At 40.6% G+C, this 24467-nt stretch overlaps 1 protein-coding gene across 2 annotated transcripts in view; it reads left to right on the forward strand.

The window, feature by feature from the left end:
* FAM167A (family with sequence similarity 167 member A) overlaps positions 1-8625 on the forward strand; it is a 52436-nt gene extending 43811 nt beyond the window's left edge. For both annotated transcript variants that reach the window (XM_072634401.1, XM_072634402.1), the window contains exon 3: positions 7294-8625. In XM_072634401.1, the coding sequence (XP_072490502.1) occupies positions 7294-7557 (264 nt within the window). In that variant the 3' untranslated portion in view covers positions 7558-8625. The remainder of the gene's footprint in view (positions 1-7293) is intronic.
* Positions 8626-24467: the final 15842 nt, after the last annotated feature.

The following is a 24467-nucleotide window of genomic DNA, read 5'->3' on the forward strand; positions in this document are numbered from 1 at the left end:
ATAGAAGCAGAAAGGAAAAGGAAAAAGAGAAAAGAGAGAGGGAAAGGATGGGAGAGGGGTGAAATTAGGGAAGAGAGAAGGAAAGAGAAAAAAGAGAGGAAGAGAGACGGACAAGGATAATGGGAAGTGAGGGAATAGAGAGGAAAAAGGAGAGAGGGAGAGGGAGAAAGGTAGAGATAAGGAAAAGAGTGATGGGGAGAGAGAGAGGAAGAGGAGGAAAGGTGAGAAAGAAGAATGGAAAAGAGGAGAGGGGGAAAAGTGGAGAAGATAAAGGAGGAGAAAGAGAGGGAGAGGAGAGAGCCTTATTATGATTTCTACATCAGAAATGTCAAACACGTGAGTGCTGGCAGAACCAAATTTAAATGTAATTGGGAAATATTTAAGTAAATAAATAAAATACAACAGAATATAGATAATGTTAATACATAATTTTCTAAAACAACATGCTTCTGCAAGGATCCTTATGTAGGGTTCAATGACCTCATTTGCAGTTTAATTTGACACCCCTGGTCTACATGATATCAAAATATAAATCAAAATTTAAAAAAAAATGTCACTCATCCAGATGTTTCATGCTAAACATCTGGCTATCTAAGGATTTTTTTAATCCAAGTGTCTTGAATCATATAGATGAAAGCTCAGAGGGTCTTGAAAGTTTTCAGTAAGATGAAAAGGAGATGCAGGAAGTTTTTCCCCCTCCCACTCATTTCTGACAGACACTTGGATAAAAAGAGGGGAAAAATTCCTTTAGTAGTCCCTTTAGCTTCTATATTTCTAGAACCTGTTGTGGAAGGACTCATAAGTAGACAAGCTTTATTCTCATTGTGAGGAGCAGCATTGATGAAAGGGTGCATGAATTTGGAATCACAGGGTGAAGTTTAGAATCTGCCTCTCTTACAGGCTATGTGGTCTTGAATAAGTCACTCACCTTCTTCTTCTGTCAAATGAGCAAGTGGTGTTAGATGATCTCTGCTCCAAATCTATGATCTTTCATGTGGAAATGACCCAGAAATAAAAGTCCCAAGGTCTGGTCATGCTCCTATTAATTGTAGCACTGCTCCCCTCAAAGCCCCTTTTTTCAAATGTCTAAGAGGAGGCTGGACTCTCCATTGCACAATTCATTCCTACTAAAGCCACTTTTCCTTTTAACTTCCCTATTTCTGTGCTTGGTGCATGCATCTCAATGTCAATGTCCTCTCAATGTTGACCCTAAAGTGCTCTCCATGTATTCAATTCAAATCAAATCAATTCACTAAGCATTTATTAAGAACCTGTTATGCCTGAGGTACTGTGCTAGGTATAGTGGATACAAAGAGAAAAATAATGATAAGGTCTTCCCTCAAGCAACCTGAATTCTGAGTTAGTGGCAGGGTTCCATTTGTAAAGTTAGGCAGCAGATACCCTTTTACACAGGCCCTTCTGGAAAAAGAGCCCCTAGAACCAACAGCTAGGATCATGTGTTCCTGGGGGCTGGCGTGGCAACCTAAGAGTCAGATCCTTTTGGCAAGACTAGTTAAAACTTTTGCCAGTTTTTGACTTGGGCTCTTGGGCAGCAGCTGGAAGAGACTGCCGTATGTACTATATAATCTGATGGGCATTCTCCAGTGTAACAAGTTAGAGACCAGTTCCTGTACCTAGATTTTACTGTCATTGAGCATAAAATGCCCATGACAACCTCCAAAGAGGTTCTTAATCTGCTCCTTTTTCTCTATCTCCCCTCATGCTCAAGGGATCACCAGGTAGACCACAATTGATTGAACTCAATTTTTCTCCTAAGGGTACCCACAAGCTCACCTGGTGTGTACCAGAAAATGCCTCTTTATTGTGCTTGGTAGCACAATTTGCCCCTTTGCCTTTGTTGAAGTTGTGCTAATGGATTGGGAGAAAATGACTTTAATCAGGAAATAGAATAAAAACCCTTAAAAGTGTGATGGCTAGTCCACCATGTTTGCAACATAAGAGTAATCACTCTCATCCCTTATATCCTGTAAAATATCAAATCTTATGGATTCTTGCACCTCAACATCTCTAGCATTGACTCCTTTCTGTTCACATAACCACTCCTAACTGGTCTTTTACTGCTCCCGATCTCTCTCCTCTGTGATTCATCCTCGATCCAGTTGCCAAACTGATATACCTAAAGCATATCACTCACCATGTCACTTTCCTGCCCAAAAAGCTTTAGTGGCTCTCCGGTGCCTCCAGGATAAAATATAGACTCCTCTACCATCTGGTCCCAACCTTTTTTTCCATTTTACCCATTTCCAACCTTTCTCCTGTGTACATGCTGTCTACACTCTCATCAAACTGAACCACTTGCTCTCTTCATAGACAGCTTCCCCCATTCCTATGATATCCTCCCTTTTCACATCTGCCTTTTGGAACCCTTCTTTTCTTCCAAGGCTCATGAAAGTGTGATGTCTTTCCAGCAGCTTTTCCGGGTCTCCCCAGTTACTAGAGCTTTCCATGAGCTGTGTAGTTCCCAGAATCACAGAACTTCAGAGTTTGAAGAGATATTTGGGGCTAAATGTATGCTCTAAAAGGAACCCTCCCTACAACATACCCAACAGATGTTTGTCCAGGCTCTGATCAGAGACTTCCAGGAAACACAGTTCTATTGCAACAGGTCTCTTGCCTCTTGCCTTTAGATAAGGTGAGAAAATGTCATTCCATTGTTCCAGGTCCCCTGCCTCATCTCCAGCCTTTCACAGGAAAGGGAGAAATACTATTGCACATCCCAGCCTCCTGCTGGAAGAAAAAAAATGCCATTCCTTTGGGTCTTCTGCCTTTAGAGTGAGAAGACATTCAATCATGCCAGGCCTCTTGCCTCCCTCGTGGAGAAGAGAAACAACATATTCAATAAAGTAGCAGATTCTTTCCTTCCAGGGAAGAGAAAAAAGGTCATTACATCACACCTTGAGCTTCACCTCCTGCCTTGGAGGAGTAACACCATTCCTCCAAATCTCAGAACTTGTGGCCTCCTTACTTGAACTGCCTAAAGCCAAACCCTATGCACAATATAATGAAAACGTTTCTGAACTGATTGCTCACACTTCCCCCATGTTTGCACCCTCACCATACCAGTGATTCAAAACCCTATTCTCCAATCCTCACTGCCTTATTCTTTATTCCCATTCCCCTCAACCCAACCCATCTACCCATCCAAAGCTCTTCCTTCACTGTGCTCTCTGGAATGCCTCTCCATAGGTAACAGGCTTACTTTAGTCTTAAATCCTTTTCCTTTCCTATTCCTTCCATCTTCTGGCTCTCAGAGAAACCTTCCTCCTTCCTGATCACATAGCATCCCTACCCTTCCTTTCCATCCCTAGCTGTACTTTCACTCATCCCCCTGACTAACTAGTCAAGATAGGGGGTTTGCAATATCCCTTCTTCCCATTGCCATGTCCAGGTTCTCCCTCTTCTCTCATCATTCAGTCACCTCTCCTCCTTGGAGGTTCAGAGGAGGTTCATTCAGTCATCTCTACCACCCAAAGTTCTGGTAGCTGTTGTCTACACACCTCCAGGTTTCTCCCCTTTCTCCCTCAATTAGTTCAATACTTGATTCACAGTCTTTCTCTTCTCATTAGCTCCTGCCCACATGCTAAGGAACTTCAGCCCCACCTGTTTATACTCTCACAAACACCCTGACCTCATCATTCCTCAATTTACTCATCTCACATGGCCTAATCCTCCATCCCACTTCCTCCAAATACAAAGATGGTCATAACCTTGATCTTCTCCATCACCTGCAAATGCACCATTTCCATATTCATTAACTCTGAAATTCCCTCGTCTGATCACAAGCTATATTTCTCCTCTTTCTGTCTTGTAGTCCCAAACCCTGTTTATCCACACCATGACCTTCAATCCCTCAGTTCTCTTCCAGGCCATCATGCCTACATCAGCTACACTCTCCTCTCTTCCTCATCTTGACCCCTTGATGAGCCAGTTCAACTCCATCCTATTCTCTTGTCTTGAATTCTTTGCCCCTTATCCTACCACTGATCTTGTCCTGCCACGTTTCAAACTTGGATTATTCCCACCATCCACTGCTTTCACTCCTACACACATACTGCTGAACAAAGTTGGAGAAGATCATGAAACATACTGACCAGATCCAATGCAAATTTGTGTTATAAAACATCAACTGGGCCCTAATTATGGCAAGGCAATCATTTTGCACCTCCCTACGTAACCTACTGGGGGCAGCTAGGTGGCTCAGTGAACAGAAAGCTGGACCAGAAGTCAGGAAAACTCATCTTCCTGAGTTCATATCTCGCCCTTATCACACTGTAAGTTCCATGAGGACAGGAACCTTTTTGACTTTCTTTGTATCTTCGGTGCAGTGCTTAGCACAATGTCTGGCACATAGTACGTACTGAATAATTGCCTCTTGACGTGGGAAGACAACAAAGTCCCACACACTTAGGCCAGCCTCAAGGAGCTAGAATGGCTATTTACACTCCCTAACACAGTAAGGTTTTAAATTTCTTTTACCATGTCAATTATAGTCATTAAAGGTTTAGCTGGAGAACAAACCACACCCGTAAGTACCAAGTAAATGCTATTATCTCTCCTCTGAAAAAAATTTGTCGCACCAAGATGGGACGTGCCTTTGCTCAGGCCACCCAGGAGAGTGAGCAATTAGAAAAGCAGCCCATCCCCTATTTCCCATGAAGGACCCAGAATGCAGTGAAAACATAATTTGAAAAGTTAATAATCTCCAGGTAGCCTTGGGAACAAGCCTAGTCCCAAGGGTAAGGCTTAAAACAGACAAATTCTGGCAAGAACTCAGGTTCTTTACCATGGCCAGGAGAAAAAAATAGAAGCCATGTGTAACAGAAAACATCCTATAATCAGTCTACTCAGTCCAAGGCAATCTAATCCAAACACTGCTTTAGTAAATACCGTACAAGTCATTAACGTTTCTGGGCTTCGATTTCTCCATCTGTAAAATTAATTTTCGAAAGTCCCTTCTGGCTCTAACCAGATATGGTGCATTGTTATTAACTATCTGTGTGAGCCTAGGCAAACATCTTCCCTTGATCTGTCTGTGAAATGGACAGAAAGAGATTGGGCTGAAATCACTCTGTCCTCCTAAAGACTGCATTGTTTTTAAGAATATAGGTTTTCCTAAGATAAGACAGATATCTCCAAAACCGAAGGGACAGTGGGGGCAGGAAAACATACTTTAGCTTTCCTGATGGCTTGAGCCTCTGCCTGAAACCCCAATGTGCTTTGTTCAAATCCATTTGACTCCTGCACCAGGAAGGTTCACCATTAACAAAAGTGTACTACATAGCTTAGTTATGACTTCATAAGACCAGCAGAACAATTGCTCTCTGCAAGTTGAGGCAGAGTAAACAGCGAGGAGGAAGGACTCAGGGAATCTGTAGGGACAGGCAGCAAGCCTAGATAGTGAGGGAGCCTATTTTGCCCCAAGGTCACAGCTCTAGAAGGACCAAAGCACACAAGAGCTCAAGCATCCCTGAGGAAAGTCTGACATCCAGAATATATAGGGGAGGGACACAAGTCTTCAAGGCTTGACTTGCTCCTCAAGAGAAGAATGTTTAAAAAATGAGATAATGCATACAAAGCATTAAGCAAACTTTCAGGTGATGTATGAATGTCAACTGAGAGAGGGAGTGTTGCCTAGTGGAAAGGGAAGTGGGAATCCAAGGACCTCAGTGTAAATCTTGCCTTTGCTACTTTCTACCTGTGTCACTTACAAAAGAGACTTAGAGAAGTCTCAGTTTCCTCATTTGTAAAATGAAGGAGTTGGACTAGATGACTTCTGAGATCCCTTCCACCTTTAAATTCTATTACTTGATCTTTTAATCCTTTCTTCTCTAAATAATAGCTTATATTTACTGAACTTTTAAGGTTTGAAAGTTGTTCTACATACATTATCCCATTCAATCCTTACAGCATTCCTATGAAGAGGATGTTATTATTACTTCCATTTTCCAGATAGGCAACCAAGACTTAGAGGTTAAATGACTTGTCTAGGGCAGCACAGCTTGTAAGCATCAGAGGCAGGATTTGAACCTAAGTTCTCCTGGTTCCCAGGGCAGCTGAAAATCCTTCCTCTGATGTTTACTAGCTATGTGACCCTGGGTAAGTCACTTCACACTGTTTGCTTCAGTTTCCTCATCTGTAAAATGAGCTGGAGAAGGAAATGGCAAACTGCTCCAGGATCTCTGCTGAGAAAATAGTCAGACATTTTGGAAATGACTGAACGACTTCCCTGGTTCCACTACACACAGACCACGTTATCTTTTCATCTGTGACCATGAATTGGATGAACCTTTATTCCAGCTTCCTGCCAGAGAGAAGTGCCTTACCTAAGGTTACATGACCAATTAGTGACAAAGCCTGGACTAGAAGCCAGCATAATCAATGGACATTAACCAGTAATATATCATAAAGAAAGAGCACCACAACAGGAATTAGAAGGTCTGGATTAAGTCATTCAGATAAATATTAGTTAGTGGTATGACCTTGGACAAGTCACTTACAGTTTCTGAGTTTCAGTTTCTTCATCTGGAAAACAGGAATTACAATACTTTCTTCTGCCTTTTCTGACAAGGGTCACTGACAACTAGTTGTTGCAGTGGCTAGAGCTCTGGGGCCCGGAATCAGAAAGATCTGAATTCAAATCTGGCCTCAGACATTTCCTAGTTGTGTGACCCTGGGCAAGTCATTTTATCTCTGTCTACCTCAGTTTCCTCAACTATGAAGTGAAGATAATGATAGCACTTACCTCCCAGGGTTGCTGTGAGGATTAAATATGAAAACAATTGTGAAACATTTAGCATAATGCTTGACACATAATAAGCATTATATAAATGTTAGCTATGGTTCTTATTATTATTAAATGAGGTAATGGAGGTTCCTAGACAAGTGCTTGCTAAATGAAAGGCATTTTTACTAAAAAAAATCATTCCCCTTTTTCATATGGGGGAATACTGAGCAAATAAGAACGTTCTATAAGATCACATAACATGTGATTGGCAGAAGGGTGTTAGAACCCATCTTCCCCAATTTCCCAGGATTTCCTGGGAATTTCCTACATTGATGCGTTCAGTGTTTGTCTCCATTGCCATGACTGGGTCTCTGCTACTGTTTCTGTCTTTGACCACGTGTCACCATGATATCTCCGTGTCTTTGTCTCGGGGCAAATGAGTTTGTGCATTTAAAGCCCCTTACTTTATTAAGTCTCCTCCTATGCAGGATAAGTTTCTCTTAGGAAAACTTGCTCACCCCAACACTGTGCTAATTTTTGGCCCCCAGGCAGAGATGCGCCTGCAGGATCAGCAGTTGGCCCGGCAGCTGATGCGCCTCCGAAGTGACATCAACAAGCTGAAGATCGAGCAGACCTGCCACCTCCACCGGAGGATGCTCAATGATGCCACCTATGAGCTGGAGGAACGGGATGAGCTGTCTGACCTCTTCTGTGATTCCCCCTTGGCCTCCTCCTTCAGCCTCTCCACTCCACTTAAGGTCATTGGAGTGACCAAAATGAATATCAACACTCGCAGGTTCTCCCTCTGCTGAAGGAGAATGAGATGTGGAGGTCACCAAAAGGGGAATAGTGGCAGTAAAGGGTTGGCAAGGGAGATACACAAGCTAAGATGCCCAACAGTAGCAGGGCAAGTGCCATGTGGAGGCAGAGAGGTCCACGGGCAGGGCCAAGCTTCCCCAAGGAGTTTCCCCAAAGAGCCCAGTGGCTGGGTTATGCTGGGGTGACTTGGACACACCAGAAACAATGATCTAGCACTCTCAAGTAGCTGTTAATGGGGTCATGGAAGCCTTCAAGACTTCTTAACCACTTCATATCTGAGTGATCCCTCTATAAAACGGTTTTATAGTGATAGTGCTATAAGTGCTATAAGAGATTGATTCCTTCCAACCTCTTATTCTAGCCTCCCCTCCATCCCATGCCCATGTGCCTGTGAATACAAATCACTGGTGCTATGACCAGGGCTCCCAAAGGGAGGAAAAAATCTCCCTGCCCCAGGCACTGTGGCCCTACTCTTATCCCCAAGGATCTCCGTGGAATCAGATATCATGTACCCCCCAAAATATAGGGAGGTGATCCTTGTGCTTGGTGTACTCATCTCAGTGTCAATGTCCTCTCAATGTTGACCCTAAAGTGCTCTCCATGTATTCAATTCAAATCAAATCAATTCATTAAGCATTTATTAAAAATCTATTATGCTTGAGGTACTATGCTAGGTACAGTGAATACAAAGAGAAAAAATAATGATAAGGTCTTCCCTCAAGGTGCCTGCATTCTGAATAAGTGGCAGGGTTTCATTTGTACAGTTAAGCAGCAGATACCCTTTTACACAGGCCCTTCTGGAAAGAGAGCCCCTAGAACCAACAGCTAGGATCACATGTCCCTGGGGGCTGGCATGGCAACCCAAGAGTCAGATCCTTTTGGCAAGACTAGTTAAAACTTTTGCAAGTTTTTGACTTGGGCTCTTGGGCAGCAGCTGGAAGAGACTGCCATATGTACTATGTAATCTGATGGGCATTCTCCAGTGTAACAAGTTAGAGACCAGATCCTGTACCTAGATTTTACTGTCATTGAGCATAAAATATCCATGACAAACCTCCAAAGAGGTTCTTCGTCTCCTTTTTTTCTATTCCTCCTCATGCCCAAGGGATCACCATGTAGACCACAATTGATTGAACTCAATTTTTCTCCTAAGGGTACTCACAAGCTCACCTGGTATGTACCAGGAAATGCCTCTTTATTGTGCTTGGTAGTACAACCTCTCTAATCTTATTTCCATTTTTACTGCCTTCTCATAAAGACAATCAGCTATTTCTAAGCTTCTCTATGCCTCCAACCAGTTTTCCCATTCTGACTGAATTAAACAGTTATTTGTAATAGCAGGTAACTGATTAATTTGATCCAAAGGGAAGAACTGGTTGATGTGATAGAGCACTGGGCCTAAAAGACATGCTTTCTCTTTTCATAGGGCCATCGTCACTGAGGTAACATCATATGTTAAAATGTCCCCAAGTCGGCAATAGTTGAATTAAAAGAATTAACTTCAGAACTAGGAAAGAACAATGTTATAATCTCATCCAACTCTCTTAATTTGAAGTCTCTGCACACACAGACTTGTTCAAAGTCATGGAGCTACTTAGTAATGTATGAATTTAGCCATTAATATCTTTACAGGTTTTACTTCTCTAGATTCAGCTTCTACCCTAACTTTTACGTCAACGCAGTCTCCTCACATTGCCTGTACATTCCACCTCACATGATTTCCCAGTCCTAACTCCCAATTATTTACTCCTGTCTTTTGAGTTTGGAATGTTTTGGCCAGCTCCAGGTGGTGTCTGGACAGCAGAGAGAACATGGATTGACATCACCACTCTTTAAGCACAACATCCCACTGCCCTTTCTTTAAAGGCTCCATGGGGATTGGCCAACACATTTTTAAGGGTTTTTATTCTATTTCCTGATTAAAGTCATGTTCTCTCAATCCATGAGCACAACTTCAACAAAGACCAAAAACATCTATACTTTGCAAATAAGATTCTAGGCTATAAAAATTGTCCTTTATGTGCAAATGTGCACGTATGCAATTAATTCATGGAATATACAAGTAAGGGAAAAAGCAAAGAAGAGAAGTATGAGAGGTTTTTTGGGGGGGGGAGGAAATCAATGACTCATAGCTGGTAAATAATAACTTAATCAATGACTCATAGCTGGTAACCAATAACTTGAACTGTTTCCAGATTTTTCTAGGGGGCTGAAAGACCTATTTCTGTCACCTGAAGCAGGTAGCAGAAGGACAAGACAGTGTTCTAAGACTAACTTATCCAGAGCTTTGGTCTCCAGCTTCTGATCTGAAAATGAAAGGAAGTTTGTAGCCTAAGTATAGCCTAGGTGGGGAAGGTCTGAGAACAAGGGCGGATACTGGGCTCCTGCTCAAAATGCATTTTAAAGAAGCTGGAGACTAGCTTAATAATAACTCCAATGCTTACCTAAGAAACACCATTGTACTCTAAAGAGGCCCTCTGGAACTTCTTGGAGAAAAAGGCCTTTAATGCAATGGGGAAGTGCAGTGTTAGTATGAATAGAAACCTAATTTATTGTGGGATAGAGAAGATATTCTCTTCTTCCATGTATATAGAGGCTGTGTCACACATACAGAAACTAGACACCCAGGCATTCACAAATACACTCACACACCTCAAACATATGCTCAGCCAGAACAATTTTAGACCTATCTGACGGGAACCGACCAAACTGAATTACACTCCCATTTTTAGCCCAAGTCAGTAATCTGAACAATGATCAATCCAATAGATAATGCAAAAATTAGCCCTTAAGATAGGTGGAAAAACCTAATGATTTGACCCATTAGTTGACTCAATAGATTCACTTATTAAATTCATAGTTATTGAGTTATCCTAGGCAAAGAGAGGGCTACATTGGTATACATAATATGGATTACCCCACCACCACCAAGAGTTTATGATCTAGTAGGATAGACAGGTATCCAAATACCTACAATCAAGGGACAAGTATATAGAAGAGGTTTGCATAAAGCACTATGGGACCTCAGAGAAAGTAGGCAGTTTCTGACATATAACTGCACACTTCTCAATAGTCTCCATTTTCCAGGAATGATTCATTTAAGATAGTGGGGCATTCCTATCACTTTTCCTGTTTCAGTCATAGTTTTGTGTTGAGAGAGTTCCTTTGAGGATTGGTCCTGCCTTAGGCAAATTGTTACACAGATAAGCTCCATCACCTTTCCCCTCTCCACCCTCCATAGCACAAATTTAATTGTTCAAGGTAGGCCTTAACCCTCTGCTAGTGGAGTCATCAGGATAGTTATCTGGCTCAATGTGTGTATTGTCTCCTGCTCTGCTGGCATTGCTTCCTTAATCCGTTCATCTCTTCCTGTGCCAAGCTTCCCTTAGGTGTGACATTCAGCAGATATACTGTTGTGTCTAAGTAACTTTGTCTAATGGCTTCATACCTATAGTAGCCAGTCGTAGTGGCCTGGAGACCCTGAGATATCCTGACAAAAGTCTTCTTCAGTTTTGGATTTCCTTCCATGTATCTCCTAGCAATACCAAGTGCTATTACATAGCTGACAGACTATTTCTAATTTTATTTTTTATGATTATTTGTTTCTATATTGCTGTTAGAAAAAGCAAAATAAAAAATAATAAAAAGGTGTACATTTTAGAAGACAAGGGGGGTGATTTCAGTGTGTCGCTAGTATCATCACAGATATACTTACCATCTTCTCCCTTCCTCTTGGATTTGTGTTCTTTCCAAAGAGAACCATGTGGATGGTTAAAGTTCCAAGCCTGCAAGATTGAAGTAAGTGGGCTCAGGCCATGGAGTTAGGAGCCTCTGGATATATACTTCACACAAACCCAGCGCTCCTCTAACTGGACATCCTATTCGTTTTCTCCTCCCAAATTCATGGCAGTTTGGGGACCTGGGAAGATGGAACTATGAGGAGGGGAATAAGAGACTAAAGTCCACCAAATGAAATGACTGATTTGAGGAAGGGGAAATCCAGGTTTTCAGAATAAGATCAAGGAGAGTAAACTGGACCAAAGGGTTCAAAATTGACTTTATGTTCAGAGGACCTGGGTTCTAATCCCACCTCTGAGGCTTACTACCTGTTTGAACTTGGACAAGTTGCTTATGGGGTCATAGATTTAGAGCTAAAAGGGACCCTTGAGGCCTTTGAGTACAACCACCTCATTTTACAGATAAGGAAACAGAAGCTGTGTAGGATGATACAACTATCACTAAAATAAGTTTTGAGCTCACCTTCCTGGCTTTAAGCTCTGCATTCTTTATCTACTGTATAGCTTAGTAGTCTTAACCTCTCTGGGCCTTAGTTATCTCCTCTTTTAGATGGGAGAGTTGGACTTGATGAGGTCCCTTCCAACTCTAAATCTATGGAAGATGCCATGTGTAAGACTCAAAGGTAATTGAAACTGAAATCAACAAATATTTATCCATTAAGCACTTATATGCCAGGCACTGTGCTAAGAACTAGTAATGCAAATAAAAGCAAAAGCAATAATGGCTCCTACCCATAAAAAGCTCCCCTTCTACTAGGGATGACCTCATATACATCAAAAAGGTAAGTACATAATATAGTCAGAGAACGTAGAAGGTAATGCAGAAGAGGGCAGGGGCCACTGGGAGTACTGAGAATGGCCAGTCACCACTATCTGTCGAGAGTTCTTGTGTCTGTCTCTCCTTAAGCTGACTGGGCTTTGCTGCTTTGCTCAGGGTCTGACCATAAGGACCCCCAAGCGTTGAAATGTTCTGAAAACACAGTTGATCTCCACTTCCCTTGTCTCCTTTAACAGGAAGGAGAGAAGAAACAAAACTGTCAAGCTGATTCTTTAACATAGTAGTTCTCGGACTTCAGCTTTTTTACAAAATAGAATACCGAAGGGAACTGAATACTGGTTTTCCTGAACCACTTTATCAAAATACTTTGATCTGCTAGTAAGTCTCTCAATACAACCTTTCTGGTCTTAAGGAAGGAGGTCAGAGCACGGTTTCCACACAGTCGCCTACAATTTCCCTTGGCTTCTTATCAAGAACAGAAGTGCTTTTACTCTCCTAATTTCCTGTCTCAAAGCCACAAAGTCTGTACTCTTGGTGGGCTCCAAAAGGAAGGTTAGAGTGGGTGGGTTGGTGGGGAGAAATGATTTTGTTAGGCTGAAACCAAGATCAGCCAGAACAAACAAGGCTATCATCATAATCAACCCAATGGAAGGGGAACTGGCTAGACCGATGTACAGATTCAGACCCATTTATTTTTAAAGACCCCTTATGCTTGGCTCAAAGCAAACAGAATTCAACTAGGAGTGGAGACAGCTAGGCGTCTCCAAAGGAAGTTATTTCATGAACAAAAACCCCTCCAGCTTTTGATGGGTTTGGGAAGTCTTTATGTCTGAGAATGAAAAGTTGTTGAATATCCTTTCCCCTTCCATTCACTTTGGGGCATGTGACTGGGCAGCGCAGAGGTTCTTTATAGGATAGTCTTACAAGACTGATTCAACAAGTGGACTCTCTATGTACTCAGGAACCTTTTCAAAATAAATTGTTTTAATTGTATCTTTTCCCAGTGTTTAGCATCCATGTAGTGCTTTGCATGTATTGTCTTATTTGATGCTCACAAAAATCCTAGAAAGTAGGTGCTTTACTATCCACATTTTACAGATAAGGAAACTGAGACTGAGAGAGATTAAGTGACTTGCCCTTTGTCACACAAGTAGCTAGTGTATGAAATAGAATCCGAACTAAAGTCTTCCTGATTCCAAGGCCAACATGTGAAGAAAGTGAGCTGTCCAACACCACCTGGAGTCATGAGTGAAAGGCAAAGGAAGAAGATAGAAAAGGGAGGGGCACGGCAAAGAAAGAAAGAAGGATTAAGTAAAGCCAAAAAAGGAGGAAGAAAATAAAGGAAGAGCAAGGAGACTGGTGCTAAGGCAGAGAATAAGGCAAAGATTTCTTTTCCTCCCTTTCCTTGTCTTTATAATAACTCCCCTGTTAATTCTGTATGACAAGCTGGAGAAAGAACACTTCTTGACTTTGAGTCAGAAGGCAGATGCCAAAGAAGCCAGAAGCCCCCCAGATCAGGAGCATCTTTAGGATGCAGTGAGGAACATCAAGACTGCTCCACCTGTTACTCATGAAATTAGAAAGAGGTCACTTCAATCCTGTCATTCTCTTGCCTTTTGTCTGAAGAAAATTGCAACTAGCCCAGAATCTCAGAGTTGGAAAGATCCCAGAGGTCATCTAGGCCTAGCTTAATCTCTGACGCTTAAGAGTTTTGTGACCAAGGAAAAATAGTTTAACTTCTCCAAGCCTCAGTTTCCTCTTCTGGAAAATAGGAAAAAAATAATACAACTAAGCATAGCAATAATAGTGGCCAAGTATTGAACAGAGGACTGGATATTGAGTCAGGCAGACCTGGGTTCAAATCTAGCCTCAGACATGTACTAGTTCTGTGACACTGGGCAAGTCACTTAACCTCCATCTGTGAGTTTCCTCAACTGCAAAGCAGGGATAGTAGTACTTATGGCCCAAAGTTGTTGCAGAGATAAAATGAGATAATATTTGTAAAGTGCTTTGGAAACCTCCAAACTATATAAATGTTAGTTATTGTTATTATTATTTTACAATCCCTATTTCACAGAGATGTGAATAAGATCATTCATGTCAACTACTTTATAAGCCATATATATAATATTACATAGTATATTATGTATAACTATATATGATATATACAATATAATATATACAAGCATATATGGAGGAATATATACTATTATCTATCTATCTATCTATCTATCTATCTATCTATCTATCTATCTATCTATCTATCTATCTATCTATCTATCTACCTACCTACCTACCTACCTACCTACCTACCTACCTACCTATCTATCTATCTATCTATCTATCTATCTATCTATCTATCTATCACAACACAAACTATTGCTATCGATTGTTCTTCCAAATGATTCTTGTATGATCCCATCTTTTACCCTCTCACCATCATCCTCTGCCTTTCTGAGACAGGCTTGGGAAAGCTCAGAGCAGCTGGAGAAGGAGCAGCTAGGATTTTACCGTATCAGGGCCACGTCCCAGAAGTCTAGCTGACTTTTGATTCTGAAAATTCTTCCAGAAACCCAATTTGCTGTGATAGGGGAGGAATAGCAATACTTATCTAGATAATAGCTGACATTTGTCTAGTCAGTCAGCATAGGTTCCCAAAGTGGGTGATACCACCCCCTGGGGGCACTGGACTGATACAGGGGGCGGTGGTAGTTTAAAATGACACAAATTAAAAACCAACAAACAAACATTAAAAGGTTAATGAAAGTCGATTTCAGAGGTGTGGTTGAGTAATTTTTTTTCAAAGGGGACAGTAAGCCAAGTAAGTTTGGGAACCTCTGGCTAGTGCTTTAGCGTTAAAAGTACTTCCCAGATATCATTTTATGTCATAGCAATACCTTGCAAACCATTCACAGAAAGATATTTGGAATCTGTTACCTCCTTATCTCCCAAAACTCGACTTTCTTCCTCCTTGTCCTACTTCTCCTTCCTTCTCCCTTATTTCTTCCTACCTTCTTCTTCTCCTTTTTCTTTTTCCCCTTCTTCCTATTCCTCTTCTCCTTCTTCCTCTTCTCCTTCTTCTTCTCTTTCTTTTCTCTCTCTTTGTCTCTCTCTCCTGTCTTTCCAGCATATTTCCTCTTTCCCTCTCCTCTTCTTCCCTTTTTCTCCTTCCTTTATCCCTATTCTGAGGGTCTTCCCCTCCCAGTTTGATTTTTTTTTTTTTGAGTAGGCAAACTAGACCATCATTTGACTCATTTCTTACTTAGCTTTAAATCAGACAAACTGAGACCTGGGAAAGACCTTAACTTAAAAAGACCAAAATCTTTCTCTGCATCTGGGATCATCTCTAGTTGTCCTGACCTAAGTCTTGCTACTGGACTCAGATGATCCCTGGAGGCTAATGACTTTGCACAGCCCTGTCTCCCTTAAGTCCAGAAGATAAATCCACTTTATTTGCAAGTCAAGACATCACCTTCCTGTGATCATTGGTCCTTTTTAAGAAGAAAGGATAAATAACAATCTGTGAGTAGTAGTGGCTGCCCCACTGGGGACCCAACTGACCAGTTTCAGTTGGGCAATGCTCCCTCCTTCCTTCCTTTCTTCCTTCCTTCTTCTCCCTCTGTTTACATGGAGAATCATACCCTTACATGTAGGTGCTCTGTCTAAAGGAATACAAATTTTGTTCACTGAAACCTTTGTAAGATATCTACGGGTTTGGGGAATAGATTTTTTTCCCCCTAGTTATTTATTCTATCATTTTAAAACCCTGGAACAATTAACTCTTTTGTCCCATGGAGTTTCATTTGTGATTTCTTGAAGAAGAGCTCTGAAAAATCAGGCTTTGATAAAGTCCATTGGGATTCAAACGGAGCTACTTGTCCATACCTTAAACCCAAATAACTCTGGCTGTCACAGATTGGCCAAACATATGTCCCAACCCAACCCTCACTTGGTCATTGCTTGGGTTGTGATGGCTCTGGGTGAATGTAAATAGCAATTGTTTCTTTTTTGAGAATCCTCCCCTCCCAGTTTGATTTTTTTTTAAGAGTAGGCAAACTAAGTCATCTTTTGCTTCATTTCTTACCTAATCTTAAATCACTGAATGGGTGTTGCCTTAGACAAACTGAAACCTGGGAAAGAGCTTAGCTTAAAAAGACCAAGGTCTTCCCACTATATCTTGGGACACAGCCAGTTCCCCTGACCTATGTCTTGCCACTGGACTCAGATGACTCTGGAGGAGACAGTGGGGCCCGTGATTGCACACCCCTGCCTCACTTAAATCCAATTCACTTGCAAGTCAAGGCATCACTCTCCTGATATCATTGGTCCTCTTCAAGAACAAAGCAACACCAAAAGTACTCTTCCTTCAGGAGGGTAACTATAAAAGGATCACCTGTGTTGATAATGACCTGTTCCTTATTCCTGATCTCTTGCAGAATGTGAGCTCTGAATGCATTTTGTACACATAGATAATTTTTAAAAAATTAATGTAACCATCACATAATTCATGTTTGAAGACATAGACACAGAGAGAGATAGCTGGAAAGATATATTTTACCTATATAAGCTATTAAACTTCTGATTGGATGACACATAAAGTCCATACTTTTTTAATGATTCTCTGAAACAATTTAATCATGGATGTGTCTCCTACCTGAGACTTACCATCCCACTTCACCTCTTCACCTCAAGGCAAACAAATCTGGTGTATACCTCCTAATTTCTCATATATTTAGAGGTATGCTGGTAAATGTTTAACAACTGGAGTCTCTGGAAAAAAAATGGCATGTACATATATGTTCAAATTTATTCTGTACTATTAACACTGTCTTAAGTCTAGAAATCAACAAAGCAATGAATCAAGCCCTGATTTTTTTTTAGTGATAGATAATTTCTAAGATGTAAATACAATAAAAAAAATAACAATTGGCTCTTGCAAATCAGTTAGAGCTAGCTCTAGAATCTCAGTACTTGCTAGCTCACCCCTGCTTATACCCTAGAATCCCAACATCTTAAATTGTCTCTTGCTCCTAGGACAGAAGTTCTCTACCGTTCCTCCCCCTCCTCCATCTCAGGCTACTTCTGACCATACACACAAAACAAATCGTCTTTGGAACTTTCCTTTGCATATCCACCCTTGCTGGCTCTTGTTTGGTGAGAGGGAACCAATTGTAGAACAATTACATAATCTAAAACCAAAGAGGGCCCTTATTCCTTCCCGCAAACAAAACTAACCAGTATCCTTGCACTGACCCAAGCCAGAGCCCTAGTGTACACCCAATAGTTTTAACTAAGTGTACTTGGAAAATAGTTGCTGAAATCTGGTCGTTAAAATTGCCAATGGCTCACCTGTACATTTATAAATGTGTAAGTGGGAAGGTTGCCACTTATAGACCAAGTAAACTTCTTGTTAAATTTAAGTTTCAAGGGTGAAGGGAACACGTTTTATGTGAGCTTTGTATTTCCACAGCACCTAGCACAGTTCTCTGTAGAAAGAAAGGGGATAGGGATGGATAGGGACACTTTCTGTGATTTCATTGGTATTTGGGTGAGGAAACTGTCACAAATAGTTATATCTTTGCAAATTAGATTCTTAGAGAGTTACCTAGAGCAGAGGCATCAAATATGTACAGTGTAGTCGCCCCTAGTATAGCCCAAACCAGATTTTAATATATTTGGGAAATATATAACAAAATAAAAATAGAATAAGACATAGATAATGCTAATATGTGGTTTTCTAAATCAAAATGGGACAGCAGGGATCCTTGTGTATATTTCTATTTGAGCTTGATATCACTGGCCTAGAGCGCTGAGAGGTTAAATGATTTGCAGCATGGAGCTTACTAAAACAAACTAAAAAAAAACCCCAAACATTTACTTGAATAAATGTCATTAAACATATGCATAATAAATGAACAGTGGAAAAGTGGAAATAATGCAGGTACTGTATGTAGATCATTGAGATGGCTTCTGGTGAATGGAGCTAATTGAATTCTCTGATCCCAGGCTAATACACATGAAACCACAGCAGTGTTCCTGATTTAATCACCCTCCACATAAATTTTCTAATGGAGACACTCATACTTACTCATTTTCTATGAGCCTTATGGGAGTTATTTAATTTAGAGGGATTTAAAAACTGTTTGTTCAAGGTAACAATGACATACAAGCAGTCAAATGAAATCCCAAAATATAATTCCTTAAAACTACAGAAAAGCAAAAACAAGTCACATATGGGGATGTCTTCCTAAAACAACTAGCTTGATTAACCAGCCTAGTCTATTGAGAAGTTCATACTTAATTTGAATGGTCACAAATTCTGTGTGCAGAAATGTCTTGGAGGGATGGCTACATTTGAAACCTAGCACATCACCCCAAGTGGCAATTCCTCGGACAGAAGGGTGAAGACAGGAAAGTAAGCACAGATAGGTGTTCTAGCTGACATTGGATATTAAGGCATATAGATGGTTTTTACAAAGAGGTGACATGGGTGGTTTTGCCAATATATGACACAAAAGTCATTTGGAGATTGGTGTCAAAGATGGGCATTGGCAGATAGGTGACAGAGATGGCATTGGCAGATAGATGACAAGCTTGTCATTGGCAGGTGACATAAGTAGCATTTTTCAATAGGTGACAATGGCAAATAGGTGACATAGGTCACAGTGGCACGTACTCACATAGGTGACATTGGCCCATAGGTGATGGTAACATTTTATAATTGAAATATTTTCAGACAAGTGAAAAAAGTGATATTTGCCATTTAGAGACATAGATGGCATTTGTGCATGAGACATAGGTGGCATTTGCCCACACATGACAAAGGTGGCATTTGGAGATTGGTGTCACAGGTGCCATTGGCAGTAAGGTGAAATGATAAACACTGCAGACATTTGACAAGGGTGCCATTAACAACCAGGTGATATAGGTGATTTTGGTTGTTAATGAATATAGGTGGTTTTTACAAAGAAGTGACGGGACATTTGCCAATATATGATGCAAATGGCATTTGGAGACTGGTGTCAAAGATGTCATGATAGGTGACAAAAGTGGCAATCACAGACAGGTGACATGGGTGGCATTTAGTGATAGGTAACATTTACTCATTGGTGACGTAGGTGCCATTGGCACATTGATGCCATGTACGGATGGGTGATAAAAGTGACATTTACATTTAGAATAAATAAATGGCATTTGTATGTGACATAGGTGGCAGTTGCAGTTATATTACATAGGTGACTTCTGGAGACTGCTGTTACAGGTGGCATTGGCAGATAAGTGACATAGGTGAGATCTGCAGATAGGTGACAAAAGTAGCATTGGCATGTAGGTGACATAGATGGCACTTAGTGATAGATGACATTGGCATAGAAGTTACATTGGTGACCATGACATCTTGGTGACAGAAGTGACAATGGCACCTTGGTGACATCGTTGACATTTTATTAAGGAAACATTTTCTGATAAGTGACATTTGCAATTTGGGGACAGAGGTGACATTTGTGAATAAGTGACATAGGTAGCACTTACTCTTAAACGATATAGGTGGCATTTGGAAATTGGTGTCACAGGTGACAATGGCAGTTAGGTGTAATAAAAAACCTTGCAGAGTTTTGGCAAGGTTGCTTTTAGCAACTAAGTGCTATAAGTGATGTTGACTGGTAAGGGATGTAGATGGCCTTTATGGAGAGGTGAAATGGGAAATATCGGCCCGCATATGACATAGGTGGCTTTTAAAAACAGATGTTATTAAGAGATGGGTGATAAAAATGGTGATGTTAAGGTGATATGAGTGGCAATTGGTGATAGGTGACATGTCATTGACACAATGGTGACATTTTTAGATATTTGACATGTTCATATGGGTGAAGAAAGGGACATTTACATTTACAGGACATAAGTGGCATTTACACATAAGTGACATAGATGGCATTAGCAGTTCTATCACAAAGGTGGCATGAGGATATTTCATCACAGGTAGCATTGGCATATAGGTGACACAGGTGACATTAGCACATAGGTGACATGGGTAACTGTGGCACTTTGGTGACATAAAAGAGGGAGCAATCTCAGTGAAGGTGGTGACATTTGAACAAAGGAAAGATTTTCAACTGAGTGAAAAAAGTGACATTTGCAATTTGGAGACATAGGTGACATTTGGCATCAATGACATAGGTAGCATTTGCCCATAAATGATATAGGAGGCTTTTGAAGATTGATGTCACAGGTGGCATTGGCAGTTAAGTGAAATAAAAGACACTTGACAAGGGTCCCATTAGCAGCTAGGTGTTTTAGGTGACCTTGGCTGAAAAGGGATATAGGTGGCCTTTACAGGAAAGGATCATTTTTTGGGTGTGTGACATAGGTGGCATTCAATAATTGGTGTCACAGGTGGCACTGGCAGATGGGTGACAGAGGTGGCAATAGTTCAGGTGACACAGGTGGCACTTGATGATAAGTGATATAAGTGACATTGGCACATCAGTGATATTGGCTCATAGCTGATATGGGTGACATTGACACAATGGTGATACTGGTAACATTTGTAGATAAGTGACATGTACAAAGAGGTGACAAAAGTGACATTTACATTTAGGGAATAGGTGGTATTTACACTTAAGTGCCATAAGTAGTATTTATAGTATATTGCATAGGTGGCATAAGATTGCTATCACAGGTGGCAGTGGTAGATGGGTGACATAGGTGAGATTAGCAGATAGGTGACAAAATGGCAGCAGCAGATAGGAGACATAAGTGTCATTTAGCAATAGTAGCACAGGTAATATTGGCACATAGGTGATAGTGGCACCTTGGTGACACAGGTAACATGGGTATATCAGTGACATGGGCAGCATTCACTCATAGGTGACATGGGTGTTGGCACATTGGTGACATATATACAAGTCATGCATGTATATGCCATACATGTATACATATATACATACTTGATGTGTATAGATAGGTGATAAAAGTGACATTTACATTTAGGAGACACAGGTGGCAGTTACACTTGAGTGACATAGATAGCATTTGCATATAGCTTACAGAGTTGGCATTTGGAGATTGGCCTCACAGGTGACATTGGCAGTTAGGAGAAATAAACATCTGAAAATATTTGACAAGGATGTCATTAGAGCTAGGTGCTATAGGTGACAGCCAATAAGGGATATAGGTAGCCTTTTACAGAGAAGTGACATGGGTGGCATTTGCCAGTATATGACACAAATGGTATTTGGAGATTGGTGTCATAGGTAGCATTGGCAGATAGGTGACAGAGGTGGCATTGGCAGAGGCAATAGGTGACACTTGCAGATAAGTGACACAGGTGACCTTGGCTCAAAAGTGACATTTGTAGAAAGGGACATGTATAGATGTGACAAAAGTGACACTTGCATTTAGGGGAATAGGTGGCATTTACACATAAATGGTATAGGAGGCATTTGAGTTATATTGCATAGGTGGCATATGGATATTACTTTCATAGGTGGCATTGGTAGTGGGTGACATAGATAAAATTAGAAGATAGGTGACCTAGGTGACAGTGGCACATGTATGACATAGGTGATATTGGCTCATAGGTGACAGTGGTATCTTGGTGACAGGTGACTTTGGCACATGAGTGATGTCATTTGTATAGTCTTTGAGATATATACACACTCACACTTTATCCCTCAGAAGGTACCTATCCCAGGTTCAAGGTACTCTCTGGGTCACACTTCTAAGACCATGAATCCTAATTGATGTATTTACTTTTCATTAGTCCACATAAGCTCAATTTTCTGAAAAGGCACTGAAAAGTAAGAAATAAAACATCTCTCCATAAACTTGGGGTATACTGTCCCACAAACATACCCAGTATCTGTAAGGAAAATTGATTCCTATAGAATTCACAAGTAGAAAGGCACACACATAAGTAGCCCTTGTGGCGAAGGCATAGGGAGGATGACTTAAACATTGGAAAGTGTTAGTGTCCCTGATGAACTCTTATTTAGTCCCAGTGTGGTTCTTTGCTAATGAAGGTATCTTGGCTAGGCAAGGTGCTAAGCTAGCTCCACGAAACCTGCCCTCCTCAAGGCACCTTGCCCTATTGATTGGCCACAGTATTTGCCATCTCTCACTTCTGATCCAGCTGAAAGAACAAGAAATTTTACCCTAGCCAAACACACACACACACACACACACACACACACACACACAACCACACACACTCACACACACTCACACATATGCACCATGGAAATCTTGACCCTGAAACATCTCCTAAGAAGCAGAATCCTGGGTCAAGTTCCTTAACCTCTTTTTTGGGCAACTACTCACTTGGGTTTGCTCCTCCACTTTTAAACCTTCTATTTTTCCATTTTCTCGTGCAAAAAGGGTGGGTAGAGAATAAGTATCCAAGGCAATCCACATGCCAGGGCACAAAATCTATTGTCTCTGTAAATCTTCAACAGAATAAATAGGCCGCTCAGGGTCTGATACTCTTATATGCTATAAATAGGGCATTAAGGGTCAGGCTATTACATATAACAGCAGCAGCACATTTATATGGTGTTTCATAGTTAACAAAGTACTTTACAAATGTTATATATGTTGCTGATGTGATCCCCGCAACAATGCTGTGAAATAGATACTATTAATGAACCCATTTTACAGATGAGACACAGAGATTAAGCTGTCTCAGACAGTTAGTAAGTATCTGAGAAAGGATGCAATCTCTGGTCTTTTGGACTCCAAGACTTGTGTTTTAAGCACTGTGCCACAAAGCTGACCATCAAATATTATCTATTTGATAAGCTTACATTTTTTTTAAAAGCATCATGTTTCCTGTACAGAAATAGCTGTAGTCCTTTCCTTAGAAAAAACTTGCAACCTGTAATGATAAATACATGCAACAAATAAATATCCAAACTAGCTTCACTTAGACTATCAGTGTGTATAGAGATATATTTCTCAGTTGGAAATATGGTACCATGTTCTCAATTGTTTTCTCTTTGCAATTTCTTACCAATTATCGTTAACAAATGGTTTCTTTGTTACGGTTCTTTTTTCTGTGAGTTATTTAAATTCAAATAGCTGAAAATTGGAGAGTTCTAGGAAACAATTGATGATTCATTGTGGATTGTTATATAAATATTATTCTCAGTTCTAATGACAATGACCAGCAGGATCATTCAAAACAAGCCATTATTCACTCCCTTCTTATTTGGAAATAAGAGATAACCTAGCAGAGTATAAAGAGTGTTGGGTATGGATGCAGGAAGACTTCCTCTGAAACTGAGCAGCTGTGTGTTCTAGGCATTTAATGAGGGTGTACGTAAGTCCTTAAGACATACCGACTAAATTGTAGATGGGATGAATATGTACTAATAGAAGGAGTTCTCTACACTGACAAAATCATGGATTTTTGGCCAAATATTTGTATATCTGGGGAGAAACATACCTTCTGGAAAGAATTCCTTCAAAGGCTCAGCTAACTATTATCTATCTTGTGCTGTAACTTTGTACCTTTCTGCCCTGAATGAGGGGTGTACTGGTAAATATTTAGCAACAGAATCTCAAAAAATAAATTAAAATGTACCCATGGCATACTTTTAAATTTAACCTTCATTATTAGCATTTTCTATAAGTAACTATAAATCTATTTTATGATAAATCAGTTAGTCAACTAACAAACATGTATTAAGCCCCTACCATGTACCAGGAATGGTGCTAAGTGTTGGGGATACAAAGTTAACAAGCATTTATTAAGCACCAGCTACTTCGCTAAATGTTGGGGGTAAAAGAAAGACAAAAGCAGTCTTCTTTTCCGGAGGAGCCCTCCAGGAACTCACAATTAAATAAATGGGAGAAAGAACATGGAAACAATCACACAAACAAGGAATTGGAGATAATCAACAGGGAGAAGATGCATTCATGGTGAGCAATGATCCATAAACATTTCTTGTAGAAGGTGGAATTTTAGCTGAGATCTGCAGAAAGCTAGGAGGTGAAGATGAAGAGGAAATGCATTCCAGGCATGGGGAATAGCCTGTAAAAATGACAGGAATGTGAAGGAGAGTCATGTGTAAAGAATAGGAAGCCAGTGTCACAGAGGATGTGGAAGGGAGTAAGGTGTAAGAAGACCTAAAAAGTGGAAAGGGATGAGATTGTGAACATCTTTAAAAGCTAAACAGAGCATTTTATATTTTAACCTGGAGGTAAATATAGAGCCAAGGGCAGCGAGGTGCTTCAGTGAATAGAGCACCAGGCTTGAAATCAGGAAGATTCATCTTCCTGAGTGTCTGAGGCCATACAGTAACTAGCTGTGTGATCCTGGATAAGTCACTTA

Source organism: Notamacropus eugenii, chromosome 1 (genome assembly GCF_028372415.1).
Source record: "Notamacropus eugenii isolate mMacEug1 chromosome 1, mMacEug1.pri_v2, whole genome shotgun sequence".
NCBI classification, from domain to species: Eukaryota; Metazoa; Chordata; class Mammalia; order Diprotodontia; family Macropodidae; genus Notamacropus; species Notamacropus eugenii.